The 18,003-nt window shown below is 39.7% G+C and overlaps 1 protein-coding gene across 4 annotated transcripts in view; it reads left to right on the top strand.

Annotated features, from left to right (window-relative positions):
* The window catches only part of LOC126278384 (oxysterol-binding protein-related protein 3-like), a 277,416-nt gene that overhangs the window by 229,074 nt on the left and 30,339 nt on the right, over nt 1-18,003 (top strand). For all 4 annotated transcript variants that reach the window (XM_049978472.1, XM_049978475.1, XM_049978473.1 and 1 more), the window contains one exon: nt 4,200-4,360. In XM_049978472.1, coding sequence (XP_049834429.1) covers nt 4,200-4,360 — 161 coding nt within the window. The remainder of the gene's footprint in view (nt 1-4,199; nt 4,361-18,003) is intronic.

Genomic DNA, 18,003 nt, shown 5'->3' with positions numbered 1-18,003 from the left:
TAGAATGTTATTGTCATCAGTAAACAATACTGTTTCACCATGTATATCAAGAAGAGTATTGAGCCAAGCGTGCTTCCTTGGGGGACTCCAATATTAATGTAATATGGGTCAGAAAGGTATTTTTTCATGTGATTGCAGTTTGTTTGAGAGATATTTACCCATTTCATTCTGTTTTTTTTTTTTTAAGGTATCAACAAAACTGCTTATTTACTACCCATCTCATACCCAGATATTCCAGTTTATTTTACAGAATTGTGTGGGCTTCTGTATGGAAGGCTTTGCTGAGGTGAAGAAAGATATCTGTAATATGATCTCCTTTCTCGAGTGCTTGCAGAACAACATTTGTAAAATGAGCAGTAGCTGATTGTGTGCTTTTACCAGGCCTGAACCCAAATTGTTATTTACACAGAAGAGTGTACTTAGTTACGTACTCCAGGAGTCTAATTTTCATTATGGTATCCATTATTTTTGAAAATGATGACAGTAAAGAGATAGTCCTAAAATTTCCTATATTTTTGAAGTCTTGTTTCTTATGTAGGGGCTGGACCGATGCAAGCTTTAGTGCCTCTGGGAAGCAACCTGTGGGGAATGATTCGTTTATCATGTGTGCTAAAGGGTCTTTGATATTGTCTATAAAGTCCTTCATCAAGCACACAGGCATTTCATCTATACCTGCTGAGGTTTTATTTTTTGGGTTCCGAACAATGTTGCTTATTTCTTCTGAAGTGGTGGGTTGCAGCATCAGTGTGTTTGGAACATAGTTCAGTGTGTGTACAGGGCGTATTTTGTCAAATTTGTATTGTAGCTATGTCGCTGAAATACTTATTTTGCCTTTTTTTCTATTTGTATCCTGTTTGATGATGTTCCAGCCTGCTTTTATTTTGTTTTCTGCCTTTTCTATAATTTTATCATTGTGAGACCTTTTTGCTGTTACTAAAACTTTTCTATATATGTTTTTGTATATTTGGTAGTATTTTTGAAATACAAGGTAATTTTGGTTGTTTTTTATGCCACTGAGGTGTTTGAATTTTACAAAGGATTTCCTTATCCCATTGGTCACCTGGTTGCTTCTGTTTTGTGTTTATGTGACTTGTAGTACTTTTGGGTCACTTCTTCGAACCTGAATTTAAATTTTGATAGAAACTTTGAAAATTTCCTTTCTGTACTAGTCTCCACAGACACTTCATCCTGTGTTTCATTGTTTATTTGCATGGTAAATTCAAACCCTGTCCCTTGTATATGTGAGTATTTTAGTTTCGTTTTCTACTGCTATGTTTAATTTTAATAACTGATTGGAATGTTCTGAAAGGTCCAGGTTACCTACAACAACATCACGGTTTTCTTTCTCCGAGTCTGTTAGTATTTTGTCAGTAATTGTTGCAGAATGTTTAGTTACCCTTGTGGCTGCATTAATCTGTGGTGATATTCTATAGCTGTACAGTGGTTTCAAAAATGTGCTGCAGAACCCATCTGGGTTCAATGCGTTGATGTTTAAATCTCCACAAACGAGAATTTTGCCCTTAGTATTGGTAACCATGTCCAATACTTGGATAAGTTTTGGTATGAATGTATCTTTGTCACCACTGGCAGAATGGTAAATATATGGTACAGTTAGGCTTTGGAACATATATGGCTTTCTTGTCTCTATAGCTGGTATTTCCACATATTTTTCTCCACTTAATGAAACAATCTCATTTCTAACTTTATGCATGATCCCTTCCTTTACATATATACATGATACACCACCCCTCATAGTTGGTCTACTATAATTTTATCCTAGATTTTGTGAGCTTAGAGCTACGTGTATAATTCAGATCCCCTATACCAGTGAGAGTTAGGAATAGTCTCCAGTTCTATTTCTAGCTGTTGTACATTGTTTCTTATGGTGGAAGACTGAGAAACACTGAGCACTTCTTACCTTCGAATCTTCTCATTTTTCTCGTCATTTTCAAATTAATCATTTTGATGATGAGCAGTGACAGTTTCCTTGTCATTCACTTCACTGTTGTTTCTGATGACTCCTCACAAATTTTTGCACGTTTTTCTGATGGTTCTGTCACCTGCGCATTTTTTTGAGGTGCTTTAGTTGTTCCTGTTGGTCTGGTGGTGGTTTATGACTATGGGTTTGTTTTTGAAGTTATTTTGGTGTTTTTTATTATTATGTTGTTTGTGGAATCTATATCCTATATTACCCATGTTGATGCATTTCACATTTTTAAAATTCTTGCAGACTTGAGTAATCTGATAATTGGCAATCTGTATCTCTTTATTAACACATTATTACCTCATAAGATTGTGGCCGTGCCATGCCGAGTGGCTGTGCGGTTTGAGGCACCGTGTCACGGATAGCATGGCCCCTCCTGCAAGAGGTTAGAGTCCTCCCTCAGGCATGGACGTGTGTGTTGTTCTTAGCATAAGTTAGCTTAAGTAGTATGTAAGTCTAGGGCCCAATGATCTCAGCAGTTTGGTCCCTAGGAATTCACACACATTTTGAACATTGGATTGTGGCAATGCAGAATATTCACAGCTATCACATTGATATTTGTGAGTTTTTTGAGACACTGTTCAAGATCGCGCATAGCACCACGTTGCTAGAACCTCCCAAAAGTACAACAAAGTCTCTATCGTGTACATTGTTTATCTCTGTAGATACAATCATCTCTTTAATTTCACCAAGTGCTGCTGTCGGTTACACTATACCATATGAATATAAACAGAAGACACAAAGAAACTGGTACACCTGCCTAATATCATGTAGGGCCCCCACAAACAAGTAGAAGTGCCTCAACACAACATGGATGGACTCGACCAATGTCTGAATTAGTGCTGGAGGTAATTGACACCATGAATCATGCAGGGCTGTGGCATTTTTGAAATGTTAAAGCACATTGTAAATTATTTTCTTGACTTACTTCCTGTGTAAATCACTAGAGATTCTCTTGAGGAGTCTTTCTTCATCCACGCATGTCACTTTGTGTAAATCCATAACGTGTACTCTGTGTTTTATACTCTTCTAATACACCTGCCTAATGGAATGAAACATGGGTGACTTTTTGATATGATTTTCATGTTCCATGTCCTGTGTGCGATCTGTAGTCTCTGATATTTTAGGGTGGTACTTTATTTAATAAGGTTTGTTTCGATTGCCTTTTCTTGCTGTTTGCTGGAGTGGACATGGTAGTCAGTTTCACCAAACTGTATTTCAGCAGTTATCAAAGAACTTCTCTATCTCCTTGTGAGTGGATGTGTGTTGAAATAAAGTATTAATTGTCCTTCATGCTACTTGAACCACATGAACAACTGAAAATTAAACTTTCTATATTCATACTTTCTTTTACAACTACACAATCTAGTATACTAAGCAGGTTGACAGATTGCCTCAAGCATATGCAGCTTTAGCAAAAGCAAGATCAGAATTATGTTTTTACATAAGCCATTTCAACAGTTATTTATTGTGCCGTTCATTGTAGCCATTACCTTTCCCCTTTTTAATCCTTGTCTTCTAAACACCTTCAAAGCATGATGCCAAGGAACAAAGGGCCCCATACGGCAGATAGAGATGCCCTCTCGCCATTTCGCATTGTAGAAGTGATGGGTTCAAGCCATTCTCCCTTCTGCCCATATTGTAATAGTGTCTCAAACAGTCTGATGTCCTGACATTTATTTACTACAAAGTTTCAAAAACATTTTTTGTCATCATGAAACCTGGAAGTGTGATATGCCATCTTAAAAATGTCTTGTCACAGTTTGCTAAGCAGTTCATGGAATAAATAATAAGGAATTCAGGTTCCAATTTAGTCATGTATTGCCTCAATTGTCACCAAGAGACAGTTCACCGATCCATGTAACGAGTATTATTAGGAGATAGCCAGGTATATGCCCAGGTTTTTTGATACATTCAGTAGCTGCACTACTGCTGATGTAGCTCTTAACACCATGGGGATTGTCAAATCTCTTTTTCTGACTGGGCAGTGGTACTTTAAAGTGATGTTTCCAAAGTATAATTTGAGTGCAGAAGTCTGTGGAAAATTTTGTTGCATGCTCATTGTTGATAGAAAATACTTGTGTAGAAGATTATTTTCTCAAACAGTGGAATAAATCATATATACACCATTGGGTGGTCATTGCTCATAGTAATTATATGTATGTATGCAGTGTGTATGTGTGACGTAATGTACCTATTGTCCCTGAAACTGCAGGTACAGTGAATGTTCTCCTTCCAAAGTTTGGTGATCACTATCAGTGGAACAAAGTGACAACCTGTGTCCACAACTTATTTGGAGGACAGCGATGGGTTGACCAATATGGGGAATTGCGTATTACAGCTGGCAAGATAAACTGTAAACTCACATTTGTAAAGGTATGTATAAAATTTCTTCACAGTACTGTTACAGATATATGCAGTTATTAAAAAAATTCATGTAATATGATACCATTCATATTACAAAGCTCATCTTTCTAGACAATTTATTTCCTGTTTTATTTCTCTTACTAACTTTCAAGACTTAAAATGAAGTTGAGCTAAGCGGTAGAAATGCAAAAAGGTAATTAATTTACTTCTTGTATAAACCTATCATCATCACCATGATCATCATTTTTCCAATACAGCAAGCTGAGTACATTTGTAGGTAAGCCTCCTCCATAACTCATGCTCATTTATTTGAGCATCAGGTGGCATCTCGAATTTTATGGTCTTTCAGAATCTGCTTCTCCCAGTGTCTTGAGATCTTCCTTTTGGTCTCTTCACTGGGACATTTCAAAGCATAACTAAGGAGTCTGTTGGGGAACAGTCATCTTCAGGTACATGTACCAAAGTCCAGCCCCTCATCCCTGTAGGAGTTAAATGTGGGTTGGGAGCATTGTGGAAACTGTGTAGGCACTGGAAGAACCCTGAAAAGAGACGCCTAAAGAGGCTGTTGTGAAGCCATGTTAGGCATTGCTGGCTGCTGGTGAATAGAATCGTGCTTTCAAATGAAAAAAGAGCTTCACGAGCATTACCGGAAAAATAGCCATAAATTTGAGGCCATAGACATATGTGGTGTAGTCAAAGAACTGCACGTAGAAGCATGCATATGAGACCTACATCTGCAGATTATCACTGATAAATTTTTGGAAGGATGTAATACATGAAGACCTCAAGAGGGTCCACAACTCTTCTGTGAGTACGTGCATGGCAAGCATGGAGTTCCAAACCATTCCAGTACTTCAGATTTTTTTGTGCTGCCGTCTTGCAGTCTTATTCTCTCCTTCGTTTTTTCTCAGATCTGCAGAATAGATTCATTTTTGACAACCTTACTTTTCTATAGGACACTGATTATGGCTTTTTCCATTTTTTCCAAAACATTTTACAACACTAATTGCATAAATTTATGATTGGTCCCTACATGTAGGTTTGACCCTCACTTTTAGTTGCCCAAGCCAATACCCCTGTTGAGTATGTCTGTTCTTTTAGGGACACAGGACTCCGGGCAGTGGTCAGTAAGCCAGGTGCCATAGCTCTGGTTGAGTGATACCCCTGGGAAGAGCCCTCCACTGAAGTATGTGGCATCTTGGCAAACATCTGGCTCAGTGAAAATACAGACACAGATTGTTATGACCCCAAAAACTTCTTTGGCCAAGACATGGAAGGAAAGCAAAATCAAGTGAGCTGCAAAAACTTACTCCCTCTGTTCCTAGTTTGCTTAGGGACTGACTGAGGGCCATTTCTAACAACTAAACCTGTGTTTTGTGGCACCAGATCATGGCTGAAGGAGCCACAGAGCACCATTCCATAGGCTGTCTACTTCTCTTGAGTTTCTGCCTTTATGGTGGATAAGTCTTCACGAGAGCCCCGACCTTATAAAGGTAGATAAGGAGAAAAAGAAGAAATCTCAATAGAAGCCTATATCTTCAGTGATCGTGGAGGTGCATTCACCCCCACCCCCAATGCCATCGCTCAGAATTTATGTTCATTGAAATTGTTCTGTCACCATGTTCATTGAGATTGTTCTATCACCACAGTGACAGCCAGTGATCCTGGTGGATGACTTGTCTTCTTGGCTCCTTCGTACCTAACCCCTAACCAGGAGACCTTTAATGTTTGAAGCAGTAGCAGTGTGAATGCAAAGGACCCCAGTGATAACCATATGCTACAACTGTTTGCCTCTGAACACAGTAGTGCATACCTTGAGATGGCCACTTTAATCCAACAATACCCTCCTTGCTTACTACTTTCTCCTACTTGGGGATTTCGGTGCACACCATCCACTGTGGGGACAACAGCATTCAGTAGCGGTCTTCTGATTGACAAACTTCTTTCTGATCATGACTGCCTCTTCTCAATTATGGTCCCCCTACTCAGTCTAAGCTACTCGTGGCACCTTTCCAGCTATTGCTCTTGAGATCTGTTTCCCCAATGTCGTGGTTTTGCTACAGTGGTTGCTATACAATGATCTTTGTGAGAGCAATTATTTTTCACTGATCCTGTCATTTCCTTTTCACTGCCTAATGAACCAGTTGCCATGTTAGGCTCTCCAAAGTCTGAGCTGACAGTTGTATACCTCTACTCTCAGCTTCCTCCCTGTGTCAGATGATATTGATGAGGTTGTCGGAAACACTTCTACCGTGATTGCACACACTAGTGGAACTTTTCCTGCAGATCCCTTCCACCATCACATGTCACCTCCACATCGGTCATAACAGACGACACATAATTTTATCTTATTTAATGAGCCACCCTTGTATTATGGCTGTGAAGCATTAAAGACAGTAGCTCACGACCTGGGTGGAGTGCCCAGTCCTGCTCTCCATACTAAGGGTGCTCTCTGGGTTCTTTGCCTGTGTTGTTTGTGGGCAACATACAGACACTTGAACTGGTTTTTCATTTAGTCAGAGAAATTGGTTTTTATTGTCAGATCCAAATTTATAACTGGCTTATGGGGCAGGGGCAAAGTGGTTGGGATTGGTGGCTTCTCACCATTTTCTGGGCCCAGAGGTCTTCGAGCCTACCTGCTCCATCAGGTGCGCTGGTCACAACATAAACAACAGGAGTGTATATATAGTCAGCCAAAATGATTAGGTGAGATGTTAAGCTGGTAGTATTCTTTCTGAAACTGTGATAAAGTGGAGTTGCATTGTCATTTCTGAATTTTGTAGATAATGGTCTGAACATTCCTTCTTGAATTTATGTAAACTTTCACTCCCTTGTATTGCGGAACTGCTTTGACTATCCTATTATTGATCAGTGAAGGTTCTTCAGAGAAAATGTATATGTAGGCTAGCTTATCAACCTAACAAGGGAATGGTCCAAAAAGACATATCGAAATCGGCCCTGAAATTTTTACACAGGAAGAAGACAACGAAAGAAATGTGCTTCCAAAATTTTATCTGCTAAGAGGCACTAGAAATATTTAAAAGAAAAAAAAAACTATGTATGCGCTACTAGGTGCACACACACAGCTGAGGTCAGTGGTACATTTGTAAACAGGAAACACGACACAACGCGATCATAATTTGTAAAGGATGTTTCAGGTTACCATTCATTGATAGTTTTTCTGACACAATAGCACACAGTTACTGTTCTCTCGAATTAGCCACTCAGGTAACATCTATTACAAATTATAAGTTGCTTTTTGCAGTATTGGTAAGTATTGACAGTACAGATAAAGCTGAATTAGTACTTACTTTTCTATAGGACACTGATTATGGCTTTTTCCATTTTTTCCAAAACATTTTACAACACTAATTGCATAAATTTATGATTGGTCCCTACATGTAGGTTTGACCCTCACTTTTAGTTGCCCAAGCCAATACCCCTGTTGAGTATGTCTGTTCTTTTAGGGACACAGGACTCCGGGCAGTGGTCAGTAAGCCAGGTGCCATAGCTCTGGTTGAGTGATACCCCTGGGAAGAGCCCTCCACTGAAGTATGTGGCATCTTGGCAAACATCTGGCTCAGTGAAAATACAGACACAGATTGTTATGACCCCAAAAACTTCTTTGGCCAAGACATGGAAGGAAAGCAAAATCAAGTGAGCTGCAAAAACTTACTCCCTCTGTTCCTAGTTTGCTTAGGGACTGACTGAGGGCCATTTCTAACAACTAAACCTGTGTTTTGTGGCACCAGATCATGGCTGAAGGAGCCACAGAGCACCATTCCATAGGCTGTCTACTTCTCTTGAGTTTCTGCCTTTATGGTGGATAAGTCTTCACGAGAGCCCCGACCTTATAAAGGTAGATAAGGAGAAAAAGAAGAAATCTCAATAGAAGCCTATATCTTCAGTGATCGTGGAGGTGCATTCACCCCCACCCCCAATGCCATCGCTCAGAATTTATGTTCATTGAAATTGTTCTGTCACCATGTTCATTGAGATTGTTCTATCACCACAGTGACAGCCAGTGATCCTGGTGGATGACTTGTCTTCTTGGCTCCTTCGTACCTAACCCCTAACCAGGAGACCTTTAATGTTTGAAGCAGTAGCAGTGTGAATGCAAAGGACCCCAGTGATAACCATATGCTACAACTGTTTGCCTCTGAACACAGTAGTGCATACCTTGAGATGGCCACTTTAATCCAACAATACCCTCCTTGCTTACTACTTTCTCCTACTTGGGGATTTCGGTGCACACCATCCACTGTGGGGACAACAGCATTCAGTAGCGGTCTTCTGATTGACAAACTTCTTTCTGATCATGACTGCCTCTTCTCAATTATGGTCCCCCTACTCAGTCTAAGCTACTCGTGGCACCTTTCCAGCTATTGCTCTTGAGATCTGTTTCCCCAATGTCGTGGTTTTGCTACAGTGGTTGCTATACAATGATCTTTGTGAGAGCAATTATTTTTCACTGATCCTGTCATTTCCTTTTCACTGCCTAATGAACCAGTTGCCATGTTAGGCTCTCCAAAGTCTGAGCTGACAGTTGTATACCTCTACTCTCAGCTTCCTCCCTGTGTCAGATGATATTGATGAGGTTGTCGGAAACACTTCTACCGTGATTGCACACACTAGTGGAACTTTTCCTGCAGATCCCTTCCACCATCACATGTCACCTCCACATCGGTCATAACAGACGACACATAATTTTATCTTATTTAATGAGCCACCCTTGTATTATGGCTGTGAAGCATTAAAGACAGTAGCTCACGACCTGGGTGGAGTGCCCAGTCCTGCTCTCCATACTAAGGGTGCTCTCTGGGTTCTTTGCCTGTGTTGTTTGTGGGCAACATACAGACACTTGAACTGGTTTTTCATTTAGTCAGAGAAATTGGTTTTTATTGTCAGATCCAAATTTATAACTGGCTTATGGGGCAGGGGCAAAGTGGTTGGGATTGGTGGCTTCTCACCATTTTCTGGGCCCAGAGGTCTTCGAGCCTACCTGCTCCATCAGGTGCGCTGGTCACAACATAAACAACAGGAGTGTATATATAGTCAGCCAAAATGATTAGGTGAGATGTTAAGCTGGTAGTATTCTTTCTGAAACTGTGATAAAGTGGAGTTGCATTGTCATTTCTGAATTTTGTAGATAATGGTCTGAACATTCCTTCTTGAATTTATGTAAACTTTCACTCCCTTGTATTGCGGAACTGCTTTGACTATCCTATTATTGATCAGTGAAGGTTCTTCAGAGAAAATGTATATGTAGGCTAGCTTATCAACCTAACAAGGGAATGGTCCAAAAAGACATATCGAAATCGGCCCTGAAATTTTTACACAGGAAGAAGACAACGAAAGAAATGTGCTTCCAAAATTTTATCTGCTAAGAGGCACTAGAAATATTTAAAAGAAAAAAAAAAAAACTATGTATGCGCTACTAGGTGCACACACACAGCTGAGGTCAGTGGTACATTTGTAAACAGGAAACACGACACAACGCGATCATAATTTGTAAAGGATGTTTCAGGTTACCATTCATTGATAGTTTTTCTGACACAACAGCACACAGTTACTGTTCTCTCGAATTAGCCACTCAGGTAACTTCTATTACAAATTATAAGTTGCTTTTTGCAGTATTGGTAAGTATTGACAGTACAGATAAAGCTGAATTAATATTGAGCGTGGTTACATAAGGCATGCCTGCTAATGGTACCTTTTTCTTTTCTACAGTTCCACAGTTATGTGGAATCCAAGTAAAGTTCTCAATTTAGCAATGATTAAATATGAAGAACATGGTTTCCAGCTAAAATCACCTACTTCTTCTGAGGACATACATATGTGTCATCTGTTAGTTGATTTCCTTGACATTCATTCAAATGATATCAACATTTCATTTGAAATTTTGGATACATTAGAAGAAATAGGAAGGAACTGTGATGATTCCATGATTTGTGGTTCGGGCAATGTCAGTTGCCCCAGTAACAGTTCTGAAGAAGAAGATCTTCTAAGCATAAAAAAGGGACAGTGAAACATTGGTTGGAAAAAAAAAAAACTGCTTGAAGTTACGCAATGTGCAAGGGAATTTTCATTTTGTAAAATTGGAGTTTGAACTGTAAAGGGCAAAATGAATTACATGAAGTAAGAGATATGTGGCAAACGAAAACCCGAAACCATCGGAAAGAAAAACTGTTTGAAAGATTAAGTACTGCTTGTGAGAGGCTATGTACCATTACAATGGAGATCTGCAAGACTGGTCCCTCCAAACTGCATCTGACATGAACATTGCTAATTTCCAGGCTTTGTCAACCTGTCCATGCAGGTTCAAGAAATAATACAGAAGAGGAAGTTGTAAAATTACCAAGTTTTTACATCAAGTAAATATAAGTAGCAGCTGCCATTGCTAGACAATACTCCAGAGAAATTCATAGCTGATGTCAAGATAAAACTTACTGTTATCACCGCAACTGCTGTTTATAATGCTGATCAGTCAGTTTTCGTGAAAGAACTGTGTGCACACCGCACTTGTATCATTTTGGGGTGAAAAAAAGATGGAGTTGGTTGCCCGATCAATGAATGCAATGCCACATTCACATACCATAATGTCAGTGAGAAGTATGAGTGGTTTACTGTTTCCGTAGCTGTAGATCTGTTTTCAAGAACTGCAAGGCAAATTAGGACTGAAAATAAAAAATTGACTGTTTAGTTGCAAAAAAATTGACGTATCAAAATCTGTTACAATGGGAAAAAATAATTTTCAACAGTTCATTCGAAACGTATTTCTACCAGCTCCAGAAACTAATTCACTGCTTTTATTGGATTCATGGTCTGGACATAACAATGCGTCTGTTTTTTTGGAGGTCGGCGAAAAACCTGCAGGTGTAATGTGGTTTCCATCTGGAACTACTAGTGCAACTCAACCTCTCAATAAAGAATTTTTTCGGCAGTGGAAAGCATTTTTCAGGAAATTATCAGACAACATGATTTTTGATACCTCTCTCTCTGTCATGTCATGTTTATCAGCGGAATAGTATTCTTAAACTCTAGTCATTTGTGCATTACCAGTTTTGTTCGCCATGCATTATGAACATGATCAAGTGTACCTGGTGTGCAGTGCAATATACAGAACAACAGCTGGGACCATTTCTGACTCCATTATAGTTCTGACTGTAGCTAGTTACTGTGAAGTGCCTGAATGCATCAATTTTTCCTTTGTCCGGTGTGCCTGGTGCAAGAAAAATGTTTGTTTTTGTCATTCGGTAGACACTTCACATTTTTGTGACGACTACAGGGAATAAAGAAAGAAATGTTTCACTGATAGACAAGTGTACAACATTCAACCATTATTATTAGAAATGGCCTACAGGAATTGTTATAAAATATAGTACTGGAAGACACATTTCATTTCAACAAATGTCCTCATTGGGTGGGGGAAGACATCTGTGACATCAAGCACTGCCATGATTTTATTTTCTATGCTTGCCACTTTTATCAGAATTACATGTGTAAGAATTGAACTTGAACTGTTGATATGAAGTTATTAAAAAAAATGTTTGTATATTTTAAGCCAGGTTTTCACCAGAGCAAACAAGCTAATGAACACAAGCAATAGAGAATTCTGTCTGGTGTACCCGAGCGGCCTCTTCCAGGTCTTTTAATTGGACACCACTGCTGCTGCTTGTGTGTCCCTAACCGTCCCCAGTTACCTAATCAGAAAATGGAGACCTTCATTGTAATATGGGATCTTAACAACATGTCTTTCATGGCCACTCCTACATTTGTGAGAAGTGAATGCTCGGAATTTGATCCTGCATCTCTGGATGATGAAGGAAATACAAGGAAATTTGTGGACCAGTGCTAAGGAGAGATGGAATTCCTTGTAAAGTGCATGATCTCCACACGTCACACTTCCATACAAATTGAGACACTTAAAATCTTCCTGCCTGTGCCATTTTATTTACTCCATCAAGAACAGTGTGCTCGCCATGCAAAATAATCCTCACTGCATAACAAAGTTTTCATTGTGGCTCTGACAAGATAGAGTTGTATCCTGTATGCTGAATGTTAGCTCAAAAAACTAAAAACTAATAACACAGTGTTCATAGGCAATGTTCAATATTTCACATTCTCTTTCATTCCCTTTAGTCCAAATGACTCTGCCCATATTTTCTGCAAATGCTTGTTTGCAAGTGTTCACTTCCATTCACTCACAATGATTGAGCCTTGATGTCAGTTACGAGCACTTTACTCTTGCTGTGTTATGGGAAAAGTAATTTAGCTAGTAATTAATTGTTTTTGCTGCATATTCTATAGTATTTATGTGCATTAGTGTCAGATAGACTTGATATATTAAAGGTTCCAGTTTTTATTTGCGTCAGAATAGGAAAAGTGAAGTTTCTGTTTAGGACAGTTTTGTATGTACGCAAACATTTGTTTCCATTCTCAACTGGCATTAATTACATGGGATTATCAATTAAGTCAGTGTACACTACTCAGTATTTATGTTTATTGGTGTCATTTAGACTCAATACATTGAAAGTAGCAATTTTTATATGTTTTATTGGGTCATTTTTCACGTATACATAAACATTTGTTTACATTATAAATATGGGGTTAATCAGTGAGTGTACAATACTCAGGATTCATGTTTATTAATGTCATTTAGACTCGATACAGTGAAGGTAGAAGTTTTTGTACGTTTTATTAGGAAAAGTGATACTGACAGTCAATTCTAACCTCACTTGTATATGTTTGACTAGTGCAACGTGCGAGCATTAACAGGTAAGCAAATGTAAAATACGTGGTAAATTAGTGTTACACTACAATATCTGAGTAAATCTGTGTTATAATACAACTTCTGAGTCCTTCTTACATACAATTTATTTAGCAGAAAGCTAAAACTCGCCTCGCTCTCTGCTTAAATTCCTTAGCTTGTTGTGGGCTTTAGTGATCATGTACTGTTAAGCCCATCATTTCCTATAAAGTAGAGTTCATATTTGTGCTTTACATTCTGAATGCTTATTATTAGCTAAAGGTTTTGTTTTGTACCTGCATCTTTCTGTGTACAATACTCATATGTTCATTAGTGTCATTTAGACCCGATACATTGAAGGTAGTAATTTTTATAGTTTTATTAGGTCATTTTCGCCTGTACATAAACGTTTGTTTACATTATAAATATGAGGGATAATCAATAGGTGTAGCTTACCCTAAGTTACTGTTTAATTCTTTAATAATTCAGTTTATTGTAGGTCACTGTGGGTTTTGTAGTATTAACTAGGTAGCCCCTATCAGGAAAATAAGCACCAGATCTAGCTTCTACCATAATTTTTATTGTTTTTCATTGTTGAGTGTCCTTTATGCAAAATAGACTGTAGTTGTTAACCTTGTGTGGCAGTAGGTTTCCTTAAGTATCTTATAGCAAATCACATATTACCTAGATGGATACAGACTGTGTCTGTCGTGTGTGGATGCAGGAGGAGTTGGCCACTGTCCAAACACAGCTGGAAGCTTTGTTGGCCACAGTCAATAGGCTTCAGAGTGCCACCTTGCAGTGTGGTGGGGATGGGTTGCCTGGGGCAGCCTCTGCTGTACTAGATGTGCAGGGAGGGGGGAGTGGGGGGGGGGGGGGGGGACATCACAGCTCTCTGCTATTGAGCTGGCTTGCCCATTCTCTCCTCAGTGTGTGGCGGACTGTGTCGAGGCCTCGAGCCTCAAGACGAAGGCTGCATGGGGATGCAGGCTCCTGCCAAATCCCATGCACTTTGCTAACAGATTTAGTGTGATATCTAATGCTGAGGGGTGGAGGGGGGGCAGAACTCTGCGGAGGGGGGGGGGGGGGGAGGAGGCTGAGCCAGATCAGAAGGCAACTTCTGCCAGGATAGTTGTCGCCCCTTCAGCAAGATCTGGACACACACATGGAGATAGGGGTCTGTTAATTATTGGGAGCTCCAATGTTAGGCGGATCATGGAGCCCTTCAGGAACATAGCTGCTAGGATGGGGAAGAAGTCCTACATTCACTCGGTGTGCTTGCTGGGGGGCCTTGTCTAGAATGTGGGAGAGGCTCTTCCGGCAGCAGATTGTTGCACAGGTTGGCACCAACGATGCCAGTCGTCGGGGTTCCGAGGAAATCCTTGGGTCCTTTTGACAGATGTCTAAATTGGCGAAGGTGATCCTCCATCTCTCGAGGAGTGGAAGCCAAGCTGCCAATTTACAGCATCATACTAAGGGTGGACCGGACTCCTCTTGTTTTGAGTGGAGTGGAGAATCTAAACCAGAGTCTACGTCAACTCTGTGATGAAAATTGTTGTAGATTCCTCGACCTACACTATGGGGTGGAAGGTTGTGGGGTGCCCATTGATAGGTCAGGAAGCAGCTACATGGGTAGCACAGTACTTGTAGTGTGCACATGGGAGTTTTTTTATATTAGGTTCCTCCCCATGGGAAACAAACCGTTGACCTGGAAAATTACCAGTTCATGACACTGATGTGGGTGTGCCAACTGTAAAAATTGTTACTGTATTTACGCGAATCTAAGCCACACCTGAAGAATGAGACTCAAAATCAAGGAAAAAAAATTTCCCTAATCTAAGCCGCACCTGAAATTTGAGACTCGAAATTCAAGGGGAGAGAAAAGTTCTAGACCGCACCTCCAAATCGAAACAAAGTTGGTCCATTGTAATAGGAGACACAATTTAGGTCGAATGAATGATGATACAGCTACAGTAGTTTGGTTCGAGTCGTAAGCTTAGCGGTTAAGCTTTACCAGGTAGCCATTGCTATGCATCAGGTGCTCCATCTGTATTTATATGGCTACCCTTCCTTTTTCACGTGCTTTGTCTGGTTTGAATTGATTGCTTATTTTTCTTTGATCTGGTAAGTGCCGTTCTCTTTGTTATAGGTGTTTACCTCACTCTAAGCTGAAAATGCATTATTGTACTGTGCTATGCATTTTTTGTTGCATTCTGATAATGAGCGTTTGCGGCCTGTCGCCGCTCGCGGCATGGCTTGATTTTATGTGCGCTGCCGCCGCTTACAATAAGAAAAGAGAAGAATTGTCTCATTAGCGGAACAATGGCAAGAGACTGCTAATTGTTGTTACTTACACTGCTGCTTTCTTTGATAATGATAAACGAATATACTGTGTATGATAGAAGATGTTCTGAACAAGAGTTTAGCAAAAAATTTTCTCCATTTGAAAATCTTTGCAGACGCCTCTTTAGTATGTTACATTCTGCATAGAAATTAGAGTCATCTTAGATTTAAAAATCTAGTCAGTTGCCGTGCTTCATTTCTGACTGTATCGTTATTCGGCATAAGAATAATACGAATATAAACATGACAGGATATGTATATTCTTTCACGTTTGCTGTTGTCTCACTCTAGTTTCGTAGTTTATTAGGCAGACAGGATTTAAATAAGATAGCAGCAAACATGAAAGAATACATGGCAAAATGTTTACATTCGTATTATTCTTATGGTGAAGAGAATACTGCATGTGATGCACATTTCATCAGGTTCCTATTATCAACTATCTGTTCTCACAGGTAGGAAAAAATTCAGAATGTAGAGTTGGCCATATTGACAAACATCCCAAACAGTCTTGCCAGTCAGATTTTGTTAGTACATTGATAGGCTGCTGCATTCGAATATGAACAATACGGAATTTGTATTTACTTCATTGGATAATGTATGAAAGTGCCGGGGTCGAAACTCGAGGCAGAGAAAAAATCTCGTCTTCCACCTTTTTTTTTAAATTTATTTACTGGCGCAGAGGTTTTGGTGCCAGTATTTATCTTTGGGCCTGCAAAGCATGCCTGTGTAGCGCTACATATATTCTATGGCAGAAGTTAGTTGTGGCGGCACCTACCAACAGTTTTCAGAACTTCCGCTTACTTTGCTCTTGATTCTAAGCCGGAGGCGGTTTTTTTTAATTACAAAAACTGGAAAAAAAGTGTGGCTTAGATTCGAGTAAGTACGGTAATTTGCCTAAACAGGTCATTTCAAAACTTTTAAATATGCTAAATCTCATGTTAGTAAATTGTCAAAGTGTCTGTAGCAAGTTCCCCGAGTTATTCTCCAAAATAGACAGTAGTAATGCCAATATTGTATTAGGTACTGAAAGCTGGTTGAAACCGGACATAAATAGCAGTGAAATTTTGAACTTGGATTGGACAATGTTTAGGAGGCATAGGACTGTTGCAATGGGAGGTAGTGTGTTCATTGCAGTTAAAAGCTGTTTAAACGCAGTTGAGGTCGATACTGGGTCAGACTGTGAAATAGTTTGGATAAAGCTGTCAATTAGACAAGGAGTGACCATTGTATTAGGATGTTTTTATAGACCACCAGCAACCCCAACAAACGTTGCAGAATGTTTCAGGGAAAGTCTAGAGTACATAGGAAATAAATATCCAGATTATCCATTAGTTATAGGTGGACACTTTAATCTGGTGTCCATTGACTGGGAAAATTACACATTTATCACAGGGAGCAGAAGCAAAGACTTGCGTGATGTTATTCTAGGAGCACTCTCAACATACAACTTAAGCAATTGGTTAGAAAACCAACTTGAGATGGGAACATATTAGATGTCTTGGTGACAAACAGACCTGATCTTTTTGTGGAAGTTAATCTAGAAGAAGGTATTGGCGACTGTAACGTTGTTGTGGCTTCTACGTCAGTGGGGGAAAAAGAGAGAGAGAGAGCGAGAGAGAGAGAGAGAGAGAGAGAGAGAGAGAGAGAGAGAGAGAGAGAGCGAGTTTTTTGTTTGGGAAAACAAAAATATCTTCATAGTCAGCTCCAAGCATTCATCGCAGACACAAAGATATTGAGCATCTTTGGTCAGAATTTAAAGATATTGTCCACCACGTGCTAGAGAAATATGGGCCTAGCAGAAATATGGGTAGACGGAATTCCAGATAGTCCTGCTACGTGGCACTGCATGAGTGATTCGCAGAGTCGCATGCTAGACGGGCAGGTCTGCACAAACTGCTGTTATAAGCTGTTCTTTGTGTGGCAAAAATATGTAACTTCAATATTTTTGACAAAACATTTGCAGTGCCTCTCAACAGCTAAAAGTTCGGCAGTGCAATTCTTTCTTGTCTTCTTCCTGCATAAAAATTTTCAGGGTAGGTTTTCACATGTCATATTGGACCATTCCCTTGTAAGTGTTACTTTGAAAATGATCCCTGTTACTCCTTGGAGTGTATGTTAATGTCAGACCTTGGGACAGACTGAAACTGATTTATAATGTAATTTTGGTGTGGATTTTTGTCTTGAGGACAGTGCACAGCCTCTGAGGCCCTCAGATGTGTCATGTGTTCTGGTCCAAATTTTATCTATGTCTGCACACATATTCTGCCATCCTGGTCTTCCCTTTTTTACTCTATTTTTAATTACTTTTCGATGTGATTACTCACTATATAGCGGAGATGCTGAGTCACGATAGGCACAACAAAAACATTCACACAATTATAGCTTTCAGCCATTAAGGCCTTCGTCAGCAACACACACACACACGCGCGCGCACACACACACACACACACACACACACACACACACACACCTGCAGTATCAGGCAAATGAAACCACACTGCGAGCAACAGCACCAGTGCATGATGGGAGTGGAAACTGGGTGGGGGTAAGGAAGAGGCTG

Source organism: Schistocerca gregaria, chromosome 6 (genome assembly GCF_023897955.1).
Source record: "Schistocerca gregaria isolate iqSchGreg1 chromosome 6, iqSchGreg1.2, whole genome shotgun sequence".
Classification (NCBI taxonomy): Eukaryota; Metazoa; Arthropoda; class Insecta; order Orthoptera; family Acrididae; genus Schistocerca; species Schistocerca gregaria.
This window is presented reverse-complemented; position numbering and strand designations above follow the sequence as displayed.